Source organism: Glandiceps talaboti, chromosome 6 (genome assembly GCF_964340395.1).
Source record: "Glandiceps talaboti chromosome 6, keGlaTala1.1, whole genome shotgun sequence".
NCBI classification, from domain to species: domain Eukaryota; kingdom Metazoa; phylum Hemichordata; class Enteropneusta; family Spengelidae; genus Glandiceps; species Glandiceps talaboti.
The window spans coordinates 18,066,595-18,086,593 of NC_135554.1; the positions used below are offsets into that span (position 1 = coordinate 18,066,595).

Sequence of the window (19,999 nt, forward strand, 5' to 3'; positions counted from 1 at the left end):
ACTGCTTCTTTCGGCGCTCCCAGCCAATAAACATACGTAATACACATTGTCGTCATCAAAAGCAGCATTTTCAATTTCAACGTAATCCGCAGTGACAAAGTTTGCCGCGATTCCGAACCACCCATCCGTAAGAGGGGTCTTGGGCAGAATCAAATTCTTTCGCCGCCTACATTATTTGTATACCTGAGGGTATAATTTCGTTTCACGTAAGTGTCATTTCTAGCTTATTTATCATAGAGAAACGTAAACACACACACATTTGGTCAGCAAAATTAGGCTAATAAATCAGATGACGTGAGCGCCTTAGTAAAATGCGACGATACTAGGAGTTCAAATGTATGTTTTCTCTTTAAGAAACCGTGTTATCTGTTTGCCTTGTATGGTAGCATTTATGCAATTGCGTCATTTTATACAGCATACACGATGTCTCAGTGTAATACAGATCTTACCGACTAGAATATGTGTGTTTGATCGTCTTTCCCATAATTATTAGCAGGAAAGAATTACTGCGCATTATACAAAATTTGAACTAAATCCCGAGAAACACAGGTAAATAAATAAAAAGAAATTATGTTTACAGCTCGTATATTTCTCTTTTTTCCTCCGGAAACTATCGGTCAATAAATCGTAATACAGGGAAATTAAAGATGTCTAACAACAAATGTTAACGCTTACGATTTCCTCTACTATAATGTAAGTTGTAACGCGCACGTGGATCGTGTTTTCCTGTATTTCACCAAAAACGATATTGTACTAATATACAAGAATACCGGTAATTGACGTGTGGTGCATACACATTTCTGTCGGGGGGGGGGGGGGGCGAGGGGGGGGGGGCGAGGGGGGGGGGCACCTGAATGTGTTGTCGGTTTTAAATGTAGTGCGTAAGAAACTGAGTTATGAACGAACCCATGATGGAGCCAAGTTATTTGCAGGAACTCCTGAGGGTTTATGGTTGGCGGCAATTGTCCTTGTCGATACATCGCGTAAGACTAGTAGCACCAATCAATCTATACCAATAACTACAAGTACTGTGTATCCATCCGTTTAGGGCTATGCGTCTTCACTGGAAAGAAGTTCGGTATCGACATAATATTAAAATTTGCTTTGTTATATATGATGATACTGACAATCTATTCATACCGATCATTGCCAAATAAAGTTTGATTCGGATTAAAATTAAAGTAGCATACATGTTGCATGGCGTTTATTGCTTTCAGTCTTGATGCATCTTGGAGGATTTATTTTCAAGTATGCTGACGCCACATTGCAAGGGGGGTATCATACCATCTGGGCTTCTCAATTTCTAAAAGCGCCTCAAGTGAAAAAGAAAGATAGTAGTTATAATGCTGGAGACTGAAACCAAACCCCGGACACCACACGGCTCATGCTAAAATATGATCATTGGAAACAGGGTCTGCGCTGTTTCTTTTTTTCGTTTGAAGCGTTGAAATATCTTAATTCTGGTTCGAACACTTGTTGAGTGCATTGTATAATTGACTAGTCTATCAACACAGTAGCTTTTGGTCACATTTAATTTTACAAACGCCAAGAGTGCAATCAAATCGATATTTGCCACTTTCTTGATAAATTTAGCATTCCGACACGCACCGCTCATCCGTCGAGGACAGATGAGGACATACACTGTGGGGCGTCAAAATCGAAGTAGAAGGTCGAGATACTTGTCCGTTGATTCTCCCGATGCGGTCGTGTTGAGTATGCCAGGTTTATGACACATTAATTGCGGATACTAGCCATTGGATTACTAAGGCCGAGTGTCAACAACTGTTTATGGTGACTCAACAGCGGTACGTTGATTTACGTTCTCGGTGTATGCCCAAATGACTACGTTTTGATGTAATCTCATTTTGTTATACATAAGAAGTAGCCACACCTCAGGTCTACACTTATGGGTTGATCTGCAAAAGCCTTAATTTAAAACCTGGATTTCATATGCTTTACGACTGGCATATCAATTGAAACTTGTAGTAAATGGTTTATCCGTGGAGACTTTACATGTTTGGTAATTCATCTAAATTCCAGCGTTAACGAGTGACCTGGGGCAGCTTTCCCGATTCGAGGTCAGATCGTCAATGAATGAAAATTCCAAAACCGTTGTAGGATTTTCAAGCACTGTGTTACTGCTATATCATGTCAAGATGATTATATTTTCCCAGTGTGTTTTGCTCGGTACTGATAATTACAATCTTGCAAAGTCTACAGAAATTTGAACTAGGAATTTACGTTAACCCGTGACTGTGTGTTGTGTGTGTCATTATACAGTGAACCACTGACAAAAGTAGAAGAACACTTCTATTTCGAACACATCATAATCCCTGGGAATATAGGTTAGAAAATCAAGTGTAAATCAAGTATACAAAGAAAAAAATATAATAAACAAGTACATTGTCAAAGGAAAAACCCATTTAGGGCCTAGAGTATACAATAAAATACGATCAATATACAACTATTAAGTGTAGAAAGTGTCCTCTCATTTTGATGTATTTTCCAGTACTGTACATTGCTTACTAATAGTCCATTCCTATTGAAATATACAAAGTCCCCGGTTGTGAAATGTACACGTTAATAATGCTACCTACCGAGCTAGTTCGTTTTCGTATTTGTGATTTGCCGCACGAAATTTCGAAACTCGGATACGGAATGAATTTACGTCTAAAGCTATATATAATTGCCTGTATGTTAGCATATATAATGTTACACCATAAACGGTGAAGGGGAACGCTTTACTCATTTTGGGTCACAGTATTTTGGCATGTTTTGAATTAACATAATACAGTGAGTCACGATGTAAAGGAAATATTGTAAAATTAAACACGTATATACATTGTAATGCGTAAGAAATACATGTAACAGTCAATGCATAACATCGTAAGCAATCGTACTTTTAGGATGTTTTTTCCATCCTTATTTTGTTTTTGTGGTCTTCGAAATTGATTGAACTTTTAAAAAAATACATTTCTTGATCTTTTAAAAAAAAAAAAGTAATGCAATTTTGTTATAATTAATAAAGGAGCGTTGCTCAATTTCAAGTTATGAAAGCATGCATGCTTTGAATATGACATTAGGTGAATGTACATTTCGAATTCATCACACGGTATTTGTCGCCTTAGGGTAACATCGGTGACTCCGAGTCGTTGTGGATGGTACAAATTAATACGACGACACTATGGAATGGCTGAATCCGTGGTCACAAAAGGAACCGAGAAATACCAACAAACATATAGAAATTAAACCAAACAAACGAACGTTGATGATGATAATAGTTACATCATATTCTGTAGTTTCATACAATCGCTCCTTGACCATGTTGACATATGATGTGAACATATATGGTGAACTCCTGTACCATGGTGAAGATCACGGTCGTCTTCAAGTTGAACATACCAAACATCACACAGTGCGAGTTTTGTATCCAGATTAATTGTGCTAACGAATATGGAAAGTAAACTGGATAAAATCGAGAGAGCAAATATAAAAAATGTATGTCTTCTGTGAATGAATATTAACATTATTTCAACTCGTTTTATTTCCACATCATTTTAAAACATCTTGACATGATTAGTTCACAGCATGGAGATTATTAAGTTAAACGCATTCTGTACTATCAGATCGATCTTCGATAGCAAAATCTATCTACATTTTCAAAAACCTTGTTTCTGAAGGTGCCCCACCCTCCCCCGACACACACACATACACACTATTTAGCCTGAAGTAGTGTGCACTCCAAAAACTGTTTTTGTGAATATAAAAAAAAAGAGTACGTTTTAATGTATCGATCTCATTATGAAAATATGTCTCCACAAAACCTTAACTTGCCAAGTCCTTTACTTACGTACCATACACAAATCAGAGCGTACCACTTAGTCTCCAATGAAGTTAAAAAAAACCCCCTCACCTGGTCCATCTATTTATATATAGTTTGGAAGTAAATATACAAATAATTATCACTCATAGAGTCCCCTGTCTTGATTTTCAAAATGCATGGTTATATCCCCGTCATTAGATTTAGTTCATTGTTTCCTATTCAAACCGTTCTTTATGTAATTCTGTCATTCTTGGGGTGTGGATTGCGCTAAAAGCAATTTGCGCCTTTCTATTGTCACATGATTCATACATACACAAAAATGCACGTGTCATCGGACGCTTCACTGATGACAGAAGATTGACTCTTCTTTCTATTGTCTTGGCAATGACAATCATCGTCATAGATCGCCGTACGATTTGCTATTGTCAAAATGACATGTTCAAGTTTAACCATAGGAGGGTCTATGGTTTAACGTTGAGTTTGGCGCAAAATAGGGCTGAAAAATAATGCTTTAAGGTTATTAAGGTTTCAGTGTAACTGACCTGAACATGTGAAAAACTAGTCAACATTTTTAAACCTATAGAGTCGAGATCTATGACGAGTTGTATTGAGTAAAGTTGACAAAGATATTATATATACGCATCCCATTTTTGTTTTAGAATGCGATTTGCTAGATGACTGAAATGGTCTTTGGGTACCGGGACAGTTTGGTGCTAGTATCACATAAACCCTGCCACGAGACGAATATTAAAGAGAACACAAGACGGGTCGTGATCATACCATCTAAAATCAGAAATTGCTATGTCACGGACAGGCTCGATAATATCTCAGCCATAGCTACCCACCTGTCTATTGACATGACCAATCTCATGATTTAGCATCATTAGAAATAATTTGTTTTAATCTATAAATTCGATAACTTTAGATATCGAGGTATATACCGCAATGACCTTCAACATATCCACACAAACGATCTTGCGCCGCGTATTTGAAGATGTTGCGGAGGGCTGATCTGATTAAAATCTACGCAGCCCGCTGGTTGGATTGTAACTTTGAGCTCGATCAGACCGGTACCACCAAACAATATGGTGTGGGTTATTGTTCTTTATTGAGTTCCACATCTTTGAAGTATAGTAGTTCTATGTTCGTTCTTTCGTTATATGACATTTTGCCTAGAGATTAACATGGTGATATAACATTTTAAGTTTTGATCGAAGTTATCTACCTCTGGCCTAGAACTTATAGGATAAGAGTTAACATGTTACAAGATACAAGAAAACTTTATTATCTCGTAGAGAAAGTACGGTGACGTGGGTCCATACATCCCCATTAAAATAAAGATACAATAAATACAAAATAAAATGTACACACTGTTTATGTCTTTAAAATGAAATATAAACTTTGACCTCTGTAGGTTGCACGTCCTACCTCGAGTTGCGTGAAAAATCAATATTATTGCCTCAAATATTTGTACTCATGGTCATAAAATATCCAATAACTGACCTCATTCACTATTTATAAACACGACCCTTCGCCCATTAGTGCGTGCCCATTCAGTGATTTAGGCGTAATTCAGTAGCCGCGGGTAGCAATATGACTGTAGTGGTGACTTCCCAGTTTCCGACTCGAAGTTGGTCGAGCACGAAGTGGTTTGGCGGATGGTTGACGAGACATAGTTCGTCTCAGTTGATAAGAAACGAGCGGAAACGTTTATTAATTTGCCATCGTCTACTTACACCAGCATTCTTTTCACTTTGAATACATTCCGTCCTTCTTGTGCGTTCACTTCTAATCTTTCCGCAAGACGGACAATCAAAAGTTTTTCGTCATAATCTTTCATACATGTGCAACAAGTGACCCAGTCATGATCGCTGAACTTGGTTGGGTTTTGATTGGTCAAAAACTTATCACGTGGATGGGCACCGTCCATTTCCCGAGGCCACCCAACTACTGTGAACGATACTAATTATATACAGCGTTCGTATCCAATCAAAGCTTTGCTCCTTGAAAGCGCACAACCCTTCGAAACATGATGGATCACAGCTAGTGTGAAACGCAAACGTTCACAGATACAAGTCTCCACGAGTTACATCTGAGGTGCTTGTCGAGATGCGACACACGAGCAGACGATGTGACCGCTGGCAGACAACGCTGTGCACAAGTATATCGGACGCCTTCACAACACGAATAGTTTACCGCGTCGTGTTGTTATTTCAAAGAGTGCGATTGCAAGTATATGCTAATCTTCGACCGACACCACTCCGTTGACTTGCCTTCGGCCTGCATACATTACAACGTTAGTCTTTGTACACCCCGAAAAACAGTTCAAAACTTTGCTCTTTCGACTTAGATTTTGGTTCTCTGACAACTGTTAAATCGGTTAAGTCAAGTGTCACCCGCACAGCTGTCGCGTTTTTTGATCGACCGATTTCTTGAAGTTGTGACCGCGGATCGTATGGAGTTATGGGAGCTTCGGCGGTATTACAGCTGCTGACCATTCTAATGTTACAGAACATTTACAAAGTCGACACCATATCACCAGACGAGAGGAGGGAGAGACTACGATGTGAGCAGTCGACGGGGGTAAGTCGAGTACTGTATGGCTGGGTAAACGTGTCGGCTTGCCGTGGTTGGTGTCGACTTGCCGTGGTTGAAGTAGTTATACCATGTGAAATGTGTCAGTTCCGTTGCCCATACGCTCAGCTCACTGACCGACTCACACACGTAAACATACATACATGCATTTTGCCTAACTTCTTACAAATGTCCCATTGAATGTAGTTACGTCGCTTATTATCCGTGAAGCAGTTGTTGTATTGTGTGAGTTCCCATAAATGCATTACATTCAGTCCACTACCGTACATGCTAGTGTATTGGAGTTTTCATTCACACTTTCGATAATGTTATTAAGTAAATTACCCGAGTGCCAACTTTTCTACCTCTTTCTTCCAATATTAGGTGGATGGACATAAAAATTCCTTTTTGTGGACAGTTCGGCGAGATCCGCCAGCTTACCTCTTTGGTACGATCCACGTGCCGTATTCAAGAGTCTGGGACTATATACCCGAAAGTACAAAACAAGCATTTGATGACAGTCATAATATATTTTTCGAGTTAGATCTTACGGATCCATATACGATTTCAGCTTTGACTAACTGCCAGATGTTGCCGCATGGAGAAAATCTCAGCGACGTTCTGCCGGAAAGTCTCTATTTGAGACTGAAACGGCATTTAGACTATGTGAAGTTAATGATGCCGACTTGGATGACGGCGGACCAACGAGGGAGGGGGTTATACGCGGACTATTTATTTAATGCAATAGCTGGAAACTGGGAACGCAAAAGACCGGTTTGGGTCATGCTTATGGTGAACTCGCTGACAGAGAGCGATGTGAAATCTCGCGGCGTGCCAGTGTTGGATTTGTTTTTGGCACAAGAAGCGAAGAGATTGAACAAGAGAACGGGTGCAGTCGAGCAAGTTGACGAACAATGTATACCACTGAACGGGTTGAATTTTACTCAGGTGAGTTTTCTCCTTCTCAAAAGCTGTTTATTAGTACACAACAGGTATGCGACGAAAAGAAGCCCTTCAAGAGCTGTGGGATACACGGTTCAGTGGGACACGCCTCAAAGGGGGCAATTCTGAAGTATTTTATAGGACCAGCTACTGATGCTCGGAATAAAACTTTCTCACACTTGACTGGTGAAGCTCAACATATTTCGACTGGTATCGGTGTTTTACCAATGCCGACACTTACATATATTCATTTCATGGTAGAGAGACTTGACGAGTGATGGCACAGCCGCTGTGTTACTTCAACTGTGTTAATGGCTATTTATGCATGAAAATTGCTTAGCGCGATTAGCACTATGCCGCAAAATTCTTTCGATCAATACAACGAATTATAGCTAATTTCTCCAGCTTTTGTAAGCCTTTGACTCGCTAATTAATACGTCAATTTTATAGGATTTAGGGAAGCCATCGCCAAACTCGAACATTGTGGACATTTAGTGGCGACACGGCGACAGTCCCCATGAAAAACTCACTACAGTTTGTATATAGGTGTAGATCGTTAGATTACATTTAGATGGGTTGTGAGAATGAACAAGCGATCGGGACCAGCCGCCATTATAACGATTGGTACGCGATTGCGAACAAAACGTGTTTAACTTCGGAAAAGTCAAATTAAAAAAGTGAAAAGTGGTATGCTGCTCAAAAAAGGCAATGGTGGAAACCACTCTTTATAAAATTGTATTGAAACATGTTACACACTACCAACCCAATTTGTGTTTAGGGTTTTTAGATCGCAATACTGAAGCCGCCACACGAGGTCAAACGTTATCAAATAGTATTGCAACGGATCGGATGATAGCGGCTACTCGATACTACTGCGAGGAAACGTTTAAAGTGTGTGTATTCTTACTGTGTTAAAAATCTTAGACTATTGCAGCAGACCAAAATGTACTTCGAGCTTTTTTGCCCTGACCCCAATAATGCAATTTAAAACGCCCAGAGCACAGTAACCACTCCTAACTCAGGTTTCCACTAGTTCTCTCTCTCTCTTTAGGGCTTCGTTTTTTGTCACCACTTAGAAGTGTAGTCACTTAAACAACTCGGTAAGTTTGTGTGGACAGTAATTTGTTTTCAGAAGTGTACCATAGGGCATTTAATGAGACTTTTGTGTTACCATAAACACATTAATGCCGTCCTGTTTATTTTTGTACCATAAATGTCTGAGCAGCCAAAACATTTGTCAATAACTGGTATTCCAGTGGCATATTTGAGGAGAACTGTGTCCAATCTCTCTGCTCTGTTTGTTTCTCATACTGTGTCAACCAAGTTTAGTATATAGTGGGAGTACTAGACAAACTGTACACAAATTTATATCATAGTTAGTATTACAAAATTAGCAGGCAAGCTCTGTGTGTTGTACTGTCACTGTTATGGTTGTGAATTAGTTCTGCATGTGGCATAGTGGAAGTATTCAATGAATTTACAGTAGGCTTCTCGCATGCCATTCATGACATATGGAACATGCTCTGTGCTTATGTAGTTGTACATAGCTCCATTATTTTCTACCCTGTTATGCTCAAAGTCTTCTGGTCACCATTAACCTTCCGTTATTGATCTTGAAGACTTCAAACTTTTATCCTTGAAACTTGAACTTGGGAACCAAGTATCTAGTAAGTAGATCACTTTGAGAGTGATGTAGGGCCTGCAAGACCTAGTTCTTAAATTCTTGTAGCGTGAATTTGGGAACAGAGATGTTAGGGGTATGCTGTTTTAGAGAGTGGGTTAGGGACGACATGCTTGAGCAATAACCCAGACCCCCTTTCTCTAGGGATGAACTAGGGATAATTAGTTAATTGAAATTTAATAAGCACTGCACTTGGCAGGCTATTTCAACCATCATGGGATTAGAGCTGGCCATTCTCTTCTCACTGTCTTTATTTTCTTAATCTGGGAGAGTGTTTTTTGTGTAGGACACTACCATTATTTTTGTGTACAGTCAATCCTTTTTAGGTGAACTAATACTATTACAAGAAACTGTTTGTGTTCATCTTGTGTTAGTGATTCTTATCTGCTTAGTAAAAAGCCAATAAGCCATGCAGCCAAATCTATGGTATATACATTATGAAATATGTTACAGCCGGATAAATACTTTCCCAAGAGTTAATATGAAATCTTCAGAAGTTCCATTTTAAGAGCTACATGTATGCATTGGTGTTAGAAGCTACTTCAAAAATTGCCTTTTCATAGTGGTTATTGTCACTGTTTGATAGTTCTTTTCCGGTTCCCTCTTTGAGTTTGTTTGCATGTACTCTGATTGGACAAGCGTTAAGAGACTTTGGGCTTAGAATTGCCAAGTGGGCCATACACAGACACTTGAAAATCGGGGATTTTTTTTAAAGCCTTCTACAATGAAAGAAATGTTTCTCCCCACGGAGCCAAGTTTAGCTACTAGTACAGATAAAGCCTGTTGAAGAGTCAAAGAATGTGTTTCAGTAGAAACTTTTCATCCTGAATGCAGAGTGTGTATTTAATTGTCATTGTAAAGACTGTGTCAGTTTGTATGTCAGAAGTGCAGTTCACACATCTGTCGAATATAATCAGAACACCATTCTCAACACAACTTTTTTTTTAAATTTCTAAACTTTATTTTGGTCCAAAATTGAACATACACACTTCCTTCCAGATGTACTCATTTCAAACAAATGAAAAAGTAGTTTCTGAAAAAAACGCACAATAAAATGTGATTTTTTTGTGTAAAAGTTAAAAATTGAATATTGATAATCATATCCAGTAGGCTAAACAGCATGTCAGAGTTCCCCGGAAATGAAGTTTTGGAAATTGTATTAACGAATCAGTTTTGATAATTATTTCAAATTTTCTCCAAGAAATTGTAGGGTGGAACCCTTAAATCTGTGAATGCTGTAGGAGAACTCTTGTATTTGCTTTTTAAATCTTGGTCTAAAATAAAATTCAGAAAGTACAAAAATCAGATAGAACAATTTTGATGATAAATTGGCAGGTAGTGATGATGTAATAAAGCTGCAAGTGAGACATAGGAGTTGAAATATACAGCATTTACCTTAAAATGCTGAGGGAATCAGATACTTGACCTTTTGACTTTTGCACTTTGACCTCTCAAGTATTTTACCCTCCTTTGGGATGGGTGTAGGATTTTTGAATCAACTATGTATGTTTTGAGGGTGTAAGTGTGGTGCCATACTGAATGAATTATAGAAAGTCTAACATCCATGTAGTGAAGTTTGAATGTTTCCAATTATGCAGTTTCAGTCAAGACTGGGATGGGATAGAATGAACAACTGAAAAAATGTAAAAAATTGTCTTCCTGTAGCATACTTTTGGGAATGGAAAACAATGATGGTATTCAGACAACCAAGTCTTTTCTACATTTTCTACATTGCCTAGAAACAATTCCATGATTTTAGGAAAAATATCATGCAAACTGTTTGACAATCACAAATTTAAAGAAAAAAACAAGTTGTCATGGCAACTCCCTGATATACAAATATCCTATCTATTTCAAAATGTATTTACATAATAATTTTTAAATGTCATTTCATTTAATGTACAATTGTCAACAAAGCTATTCGTCAAATTAATTAAATCAAATTATCCTTTGATTTTACATCAACACAACATTTTTGGAGATTATAGTTCATTTTATATATCAAGGGATGTTATTAATTTGTAATAATTTATTCTTATTTATTTATATATATATTTGTAATTTTTTTGATAAGTTTGTTTATCGTTGTTTGTTTGTTTGTTTGAAGCATACCAGAAGCATACCAGATATAACTCTATGTTGCATAAACTGATTGGATTACCTATTCTATACATATAGCTGAAATCTGATAAAGTTTACAACCTACAGATTGGTTTAATAATTTGGGATTAAATAATTTAATAACATAATTTGTAGTCACCGAGAATAGATAACATCTTCAAAGATGTTGCCATTAACATCTAATATGTTCCAATTGGGATGGAATGTGATCTTGAAAGAACACTATTTGAATGTAATTATAAACAGTAATTGCTATTTTTCTTTCTTATTGCCCAATTCAGTTCCCATATGACTTTTTCAAAGAAAAATGTCACGTTAGTATTTTTTTTTCAATTTTCAAACCGTATAGTAATAATTACTTTCATGAAAGAAATCTTTGAATCTCTCAAAGTGTGTTTTCTCTCATATTGTAAAAGTTAACAGGGGTCATGGAAAGGTGAATTATCAAAATTTTACTGATATGTTCTTTCTGTCTTTGATAGTGTGTTGCATGTTCACTGATGTGCTGTCAGCATTTTGACTATTTCAAGGTTCTGACATCTCTGTTAGAGGGGTGATTCAAATGCATAATAAAGTGACCCCCCCCCCCCCCCATACGATTAAAGATGTATTCTGCATTACATTTACTGTGCACTTTGTAAGTACATGCAAGGTAATTTCAAGGCCACCATGGTGTTATCAGCTAATATTGTCAATATCTTTGCTGAATTTGTAAACAACACAGAGTTGTATCAATGGAATTATTATCAGAGAAATGTGAGAAAGTCAACTTTACCACTTTCCAGTATCTGTACATTTGGTGACAAATTATTTAAAACAAAACAAAACATTTTTATCATTATTTTTGACTTTTCTTGTATTTGCTGAAGTATGCATAATCACCTAATTGTGGTCAAACATCAGTGAAGTGGTTGGACAATTTATTGATTCTGTTTACACATGAACATCAAGTCAGTGTACAAAGAATGACTAGTAGACAGGTAATTCAGCTAATTACATGTATAAGCATTGTGAATAAAGAATTAATATTTTTTTCGATGGGCAAAAAATAACAAAGATAGTGAAAAGTTAAAATTACTAGGCCTTACCATTATCAGATCTTTCTCGATACACAAGGAAGACTCGTTCGTAGGTGCTGTTTTATTTCCATACTTATCTCAACTATACTTCCAGGTTCCTTCCTTGTTTCCCCAATACACATGGAGTATTCGGATGTTAATTATCCTACTTATATTCACATCTCAAAATACTTTTCCCTTCATTCTCACTTCATGTAGAATAATCGTTCAGCATGTACGTGTACCTGGCCTGGAAAAATGTTTGTAAAAAAAAAAGAATCTTTCTCATACCATGACACAATTTCTTGAAGTCAGATAAGTTTGTAGCTTTAGTTTTCACATAAAATATAGAGTAGAACATAAAATAGTCAATTAGTAGGGTAGAATCAGTTACACTTGGTAACATTTGAGATAATTTGTAACCAAATGTAGTCATTTGTCATCTATCAATGGCAACAAAGTAGCAGTTTGTTAATACAATAGTGAGACTGAGTTTAAGTATTATGGTAGCAGATTTAGACTGACATGTCACCAGGATTATTAAAAGTGACATGGTTCCCATTAAAGGGACACAAGCCAAGTTCTGCATTTAGGGGTATAACTTTTGCCAAATATCTAAAAGGTACTTACAGTATTCTACTTACTGAAGCATACTTAACCATCACTTGTAATTGACTGAACTCAAACTTAGTATTAAGATATCAGTTATAAACAATCTGATGATGTAATTTATTGTATCAAGGAATTTTATACTATACACTATACTTAACACTATGCTAAAATTGTTTAATCTTTTTTTTTTTTATAGAAATAGAAGCATTTTTAATTGAGTGAAAAGTTTAAAACCTTAGCTTGTGCCATCTTAACACATCCTGCTTCATTTCGATGCTTTTAATCTAGTTTGAGAAAAAATAATGTGAAAAATGTCAGCATAAAATAAGTTGATCGACTTTGAATAGTTTTAAGAAATCATAGGATGGAACCAATTCCCACCACTCTATAATGACATTTAGAAGAACTCTGCAGGAAGATATTGATGTCTGTTGTGGTTTAAGCTGTCGATATCAGAACTTTGAAGGTTTTTTTTTTTGAAAGACTTCTGTTTAGGAGAGAGTTTAACATTTCACTCACTATGCTCTCATCACACTGTGACAAATTAAACAATCACATAGTGTACTAAACACCACCATGTTTTAGTAGAAATACAAAATGTTGGGATCCTGTTAAAAGGTGCAATGAAAACATAGCTACTGGAATATTATTGCAATAAGAGCCTGTTGTTTAGACTGTTGAGTGAAGCCCACCACTGATAGATGCGCAGCTATGTAATCACCATTCTTCCAAGCTGTGAACTTGCGATCAAACATGCACGATAACATTTTTGTAGACCACATTTTTTGGATTATTTAATCATTTTTCATCCAAAATTTTGATGTGAAATCTGTAATGAGTATAGTCTTTATAACTTTGGACCAAAATGAAGTTAGAATGTGACAAAAAGTTCCAAAAAAAAAACTTTTTAAAAAAAACCTTTTTTTTTTGGTGGGAAAATTGTAGGTCTCTGTCATCCAGGCACTTGTATGTATATTTCTTCAGTAAATACATTGCATCTCATCAGATAAACACCAGGCTACATCTCAGAGTAGAGAGCACTTTGCATCAGTTGGATACTTAATTTTTTGAAAAATTGTTGCTTTTTTTTTCTCTTGATGGAAAAAGCTCAACATGTTTTTTATTAGGACAAGTAATCCACAGAACATGTGAACGTGCTATTTCTCAACAATCATAAATTCTTTTTATTATCAGTACTTTGAACTCGTGGAAAGAATTATTTAGTTTGATTGACTTACCATCACTTTCCCACCCAAGTTTAAGGAATCAACAAAGTTGTGCATATAGTCCAACAAATTTTCTGGAGTTCCTGAGTGATATTATGGAATATGAACATGTTAATGACATTTTATTTATATCATACGGGCAGTTCAAGCCATCTTTGTACCCAGTCACTATATGTATATCGCATATACATTTCAAAAATATTTTCACAAAAGTGAATCAAGCTCCATCATCTTATATCAAATTTGTACACTTTACTCAGGAAAAAATTGTCTCTCCCAAATTAAAAATATAAGTTCTCTTTTTTGAAATCAAAATCTTTGTTAAAACTCCTAAAATATCTAGGCTTTTGAATTTGATAGATAACTTGGAATATGCAAGGAATAAAAAAGTAATGTGACATTGTGTTCTTGCTTCACCAAAGAATTGTTCATTTCACTTTTTAAAGTTGTATCACTGTATTATTTGGTAAATGTTTCAAAACCCTGGAATCAGAGAGGGATATCATAGAAGACTTTTTATCTGTCACTTTTACGTACAAAATGGACCCCAATATTCACCACAAATGATGAGGCAGTTATACCTTGTTATCAATGTAATCAAAGATTTTAATTCAATCAAATTGGTAGCAAGTTTGTGTTGTTTCATATCAACTCATATACCGTATAGTAATAATTACTTTCATGTACTTTCATATGTACATTTCTTCAAATGTCAATGCAGTTTCTCGGTAGTTGGACCGATCTCAGTTTATTCAACAAACATATACCTAAACTGATAAAGGTTTCTTGCACGTTTCCTCAACTTGTAGAACTAGGAAGATTGTTTATGCGTCTACGTATGTAACCGCAATGTTACGCAGGAGGGGGTAAGACAGTAGGGACGTTGCAGGTTTATTTTGATTTGACTTAAAAATTGCTGTGGAACTTGTAATACAAACATAAATGTTTACTGACAGTAGGAATCTGGCTTCTACATCTCTCTATTACATCAACAATTATACTTGATCTGGGGGCCCCCAAATTTTGTTTAATTTGCGGGAAAAAAATGGAATGGTAGAATGATTAGAATGGATGATACTTGGGAATGTGATATTCCGATATTCCTTGTCATGTGTATTCCTTGGAATGGTGTCAGTTTCTCAGTGGTTCAAGCTGGAATTTGATGTCAGAGCAGAATTCCATTGATCATAAGTACATGGCGTTATGGTGTAGCATCTCTGTAGATATTGAGACATGTCATACATTATAAACACATCACCAGTAACGAGATGAAGATAACATTAAATCAACTTTATTTGCCTAGGTTATGTCGTAGATAGTCACGCAGGAATCTGGAAATAGTTGACCTTGTTCACTGAAATTGATGAGAAATGTACTTTTCCTTTATTTTCAGGAATTTCGCACACTTGTAGGTTTCACAGTACGTACAGCTGTCCGTTGAAAGCACTAACTAGAGTTTTTTTTCAATTTGATGACTCATTTGGCAAATGTGAAAATTTGATTTGAAATGTTTTAATGAACTCAGAAATGTAAGTGAGTGGGGAAAAGTAACTTCAAAGGTTGATGTGAAATTTATCTCATGTAATTAAAAAAATACGCCTAACGATGCCAATTATGAAGAAAAACATCGCATTCATTGATCCTATTAGTTTCAACATGAATCTGTGTAAATTGATATATGTCTGTATTTCCTTAAGGAGGCTTTTGGACAGCATTGTTCCTTCAAGCAAAAATAATAGTACATCTCACAGAGACTAGGCAGTAAAATCTATCCCCTATCGTGTATATTTTGCTTGTTATGTTTCCAAATACAGAACGATAAAAGACCAAAGCAAATCGGTTTTGTCATAAGGGCATTGCTACTTCATTAAATTTTCATTTTAATTGACGCTGCTCAATGACGAGGATGGTGTATGGGATAATTGATACTTCAGTATAGGCATACCGACTGCTCAAGTCAGTTTGTTACTTTGTTACTCTGTGTCGTTCTTAAAATGGAACAAATTCCTTTAGCAGTGGTGGCTCTCTCAGTGCACTTGCGGAATCCTTGAAGTCAAGTCCCGGCAACTGAGTGGGAAGTGAGAAGTCAGGTTGCCGTCGTACAGCGATTGAGAATTCCTTAGCTGCCGGAGAACTCTTCTCAAGTATATCAGAATCACGCAAAGAGTGCTACATATATATATTTCTAAGCTTGTGAACCATAATGACTCGTGCATCATTATGGAACAAATTTGTGCACTGTTGTTTAAGACTGTAATTGTTATCTACTAAAATCAGTGGGTATCTCATTGCTTATAGTGATGCAGACAACCATTTCCACAGCTTTCACTTTGTTTATCTTTAAATGCTCAATTGCATTTTATAATGTCCTTGAGACTATGTGTCAAATAAATCAGAAAACTAGAACATTGCATGTTGAAGTGGTTGCAAGGGATTTAGATGTGCAGCCTTGGTTTCTATTAATAGAGAGGGAGCCAACGAACGATAAATCATGTGTACTCTGTATTAATTGTTTATATTCTGAATAGGGGTGACTAAGCACACAACTAGTAGAGAGCAGAATTAAGTCTTGGTGTTTAGAGTAGTTGAGAATGTATTTTATTTCAGTGTTGAGAATCATAGAGAATGCATGCTAATGTGGAGGGGAATGGTTGAGAATCATAGAGAATGCATGCTAGTGTGGAGGGGAATGGTTGGGAATCATAGAGAATGCATGCTAATGTGGAGGGGAATGGTTGAGAATCATAGAGAATGCATGCTAGTGTGGAGGGGAATGGTTGAGAATCATAGAGAATGCATGCTAATGTGGAGGGGAATGGTTGAGAATCATAGAGAATGCATGCTAGTGTGGAGGGGAATGGTTGAGAATCATAGAGAATGCATGCTAATGTGGAGGGGAATGGTTGAGAATCATAGAGAATGGGTAGAGAACAGTTGATAATTGTTTAGAAAGCCTTCTACATATAGAGAATGGCTGAGAACAGTAGAGAATACATAAAAAGCATTGAGATCAGTTGAGAATGATAGAGAAATCGAATTAAGGGTATAGAACAGTTGAGAATAGTAGAGAAAGCATTCTAAGTGTAGAGATCAGTTGGGAAAATAAAACCCCATTCGAATGGATTTTAGGCAAACACAGTTACACCTACATGTTGTTAGGTTTTAGCTGCTTTATACTTCTCAACAAAAACACTTGCAAGTACATCTTCGGTGAAAATTCTTACTTGAAAAGAGAGTGTGGAATCTGACAAAAAAAGGGGGGTTATATTGAAACCTTTTGACTTTATTTTCCCAAAAAAAATATAGAAAATATTGCAGGTAGAAATATCCAGCAACATATGGAACACCATTTACTGTATGCTGACACAAAATTCCATTGTTTCAAGGTCATTGTTTCCAGAAAATAAATCATGACATATTGAAGGAGAGAGTTTATGGATTAAGGAAAAGTTTTTAGAGGAGTAAAGTAGAATTAATCCATCAAAATTGAAAGATTTATTTTTATAAATTACTACTGTAGTATTTGAAGAATTCTGATTTGCAGTGTAACAAGGGGTAAGGTTGTACAGTGGTAAGATTAATGTGTGTACTTAGAAGTCCTTGAAAATAAGTGGTAGGTAATTTAGCTGGGTAAAATTAATGAGAGGTCTTAGAGCAAGTGACTTTTTTGGATGCTCGGGGGGGGGGGGGGGAGTCTTAGGAATGGGAGGAGGGGTTGAGAGGGGAGGGAGTTCTGTTAAATTATGCACAGATGTTACATACCTAATACCATCATTTAGTAGTTCCTTTGCCCTGGCTGATTTTGGCTATACACATATATTTGTGGAGAGTGGGGGAGAGAGCGAGAGTAGCTGAAATCTATCAGTGCATTAAGGACCTACCCTGTAGGCTGCAATTTTGGTGGAGAACCTTTATGAAATACAGAAAACCTCAGTTTTCATTTATTTACCATTCTTAGAAACATTGCATTTGCAATACAGATTGTTGTCTTAAAACATTTAAGAAAAAAAGTGTTCCTTTTAGTAAGTATTTACTGCAGAAAGTGAACACAAGTTTGTACAAATCATTTTCTCTTGTAAGGTGTTTGGTATTTGTACTCTTATCAAAAAGATGAAAATTCTGCTATATTTGGACAATTAAAGGTGATGTTTGTGTTGGAAGGTTTGATCAGAGAGGGTGGAAAGTGTGGAAGGTGATCACATGCTTCATCAAACAGTTATGGCAATTTTGATTGGCTGATGGCGATTCTGTGGTTTTGCAAGTCAACCTGGACATACATGTTTTTGTACCCTCCAGCCGAAACATTTACTGCATGCCAAGTTATCCTGTATTAATGCTAACAAACGCAGGAGGAAGTGAAATGATAGCACTTATGGGAATGAATGTTGAAAATATACAGTGTACCCGTGCCTATAGGTTATTTGCATTTTTGTTCTCCCTTCTTGCCTCGGTGAGTCAAATGCTTAATTCTATCACACATGTCCATAAAATTGTACCATAAACCATGTCATATTCTACATGTAGCTTTCTCACAAGACAATTAAAAAAAACTTCCAAATTCCAAAATTAATGGCACTTTAAAACTCTTAACAGTAAAATGTACAAGTGATTTAAACACTATGGTAACTGGTAAGTGAATATTGATGTTATTAAGGGAGAATCATCTTTAGAAGTAAAATTTTGCCAGAAAAGAAAGTGTACCGTTAAGTTTTAAGTGTTCTGTGTAGCTTTAGAAAACTTGTGAGAATGAAGTACATAAATTACTGAGGGAACTGTGGGTGAAATCAAATGTCATTTTGGGGTTTGACTCGCTCAATTTGAGGTGAACCACTGGAGGGGTGGGGGAGACTAATGCATAGATTTCTATGTACCCATATTTTGGTGGGGAACTTTGGTAAAACACCTGCAGAACCTGGATAGATTTTACCCACTTTACCATTCTTAAACCACAATAAATAAACGCATGGTAAAATCTTGTATATAAGTGAGAGAGATCTCAGGGCACATATTTGTGTTGAAATCACCTTCTATTTATATACACAATATTTGATGTTAAGTTTTAACTTCTAAAAATACCACCATGAATGACCCCCCTCCCCTCCCCCTTGAAGATATCCCATACCAGAGAAAGAGGGACATGCATGGATTCAAGTCACCTTCACCCTAACACAATAAGTGGTGCCACTGGTAGTTAAAAGTTTCAATGATGTGTTGTGATTTAAGACATAGGGGCACATGCCTCAGTTAAAGTGCTACCCTCAAAACTAGATATAATGTAGATAAATCACACACAGGACCTAAAAATAGCCTGGAAGTGTTGAAGTACACTTGCATTTTATGGTTGCCTGGTCTGGTCTGTGTCTCAGGCAGCTCAATTGGCTCAGTTGGGATACAACAAACCCCTGTAGCTATAAATAGTTGCATCTTCTGGGGGTTTCAGTGGTGTGAGCTGTTTCCTGTGTACCACAGATTGTATGTGAAGCAGCTGTATGTAACTGGTATTAATCCTGACTGCCTTCAGTATATTGCATTGAGTATGCAATAGGGCCTAAGAAAAATAATTGTTTGGTTACCCGACCCCATCTAGCTTTTCACCGCCGACCCTAAACTTTTTGTACGTATCAATAATAAAATCACAAAAATTGTGAAGTCTCATGAGAAATAGTGGGTGCGGAAACTGCCATCAACTTAAAAAAAATGTTCTTCCAATCTGTAATGGCTGTACATCTGATAGGATGAAGTAAACAACACAGAGACCAGTTGGAAACAATGGAAAACCTGAACTAGACACTCACACAGAAAAAAATAAATAAAACAATTAAACAAAAAAATCTACCTACCCTACCTATTTTAAAATTGAGCATAACTGGAACCACACAATTTGTTTAATAGGCCTATAATACAATTACAAGAGAAGTTTAATACATGTATGTGCATTTCCTCAGTATATCCAAATTGTTCT

The 19,999-nt window shown here is 36.6% G+C and overlaps 1 protein-coding gene across 1 annotated transcript in view; it reads left to right on the plus strand.

Moving 5' to 3' along the window:
* The first annotated feature begins 6,024 nt into the window (after nt 1–6,024).
* The window catches only part of LOC144436771 (metalloprotease TIKI1-like), a 35,944-nt gene continuing 21,969 nt past the window's right edge, over nt 6,025–19,999 (plus strand). Inside the window, exons 1-2 of the mRNA XM_078125631.1 lie at nt 6,025–6,406; nt 6,782–7,345. Of these exons, the coding sequence (XP_077981757.1) occupies nt 6,287–6,406; nt 6,782–7,345 (684 nt within the window). The 5' untranslated portion in view covers nt 6,025–6,286. The remainder of the gene's footprint in view (nt 6,407–6,781; nt 7,346–19,999) is intronic.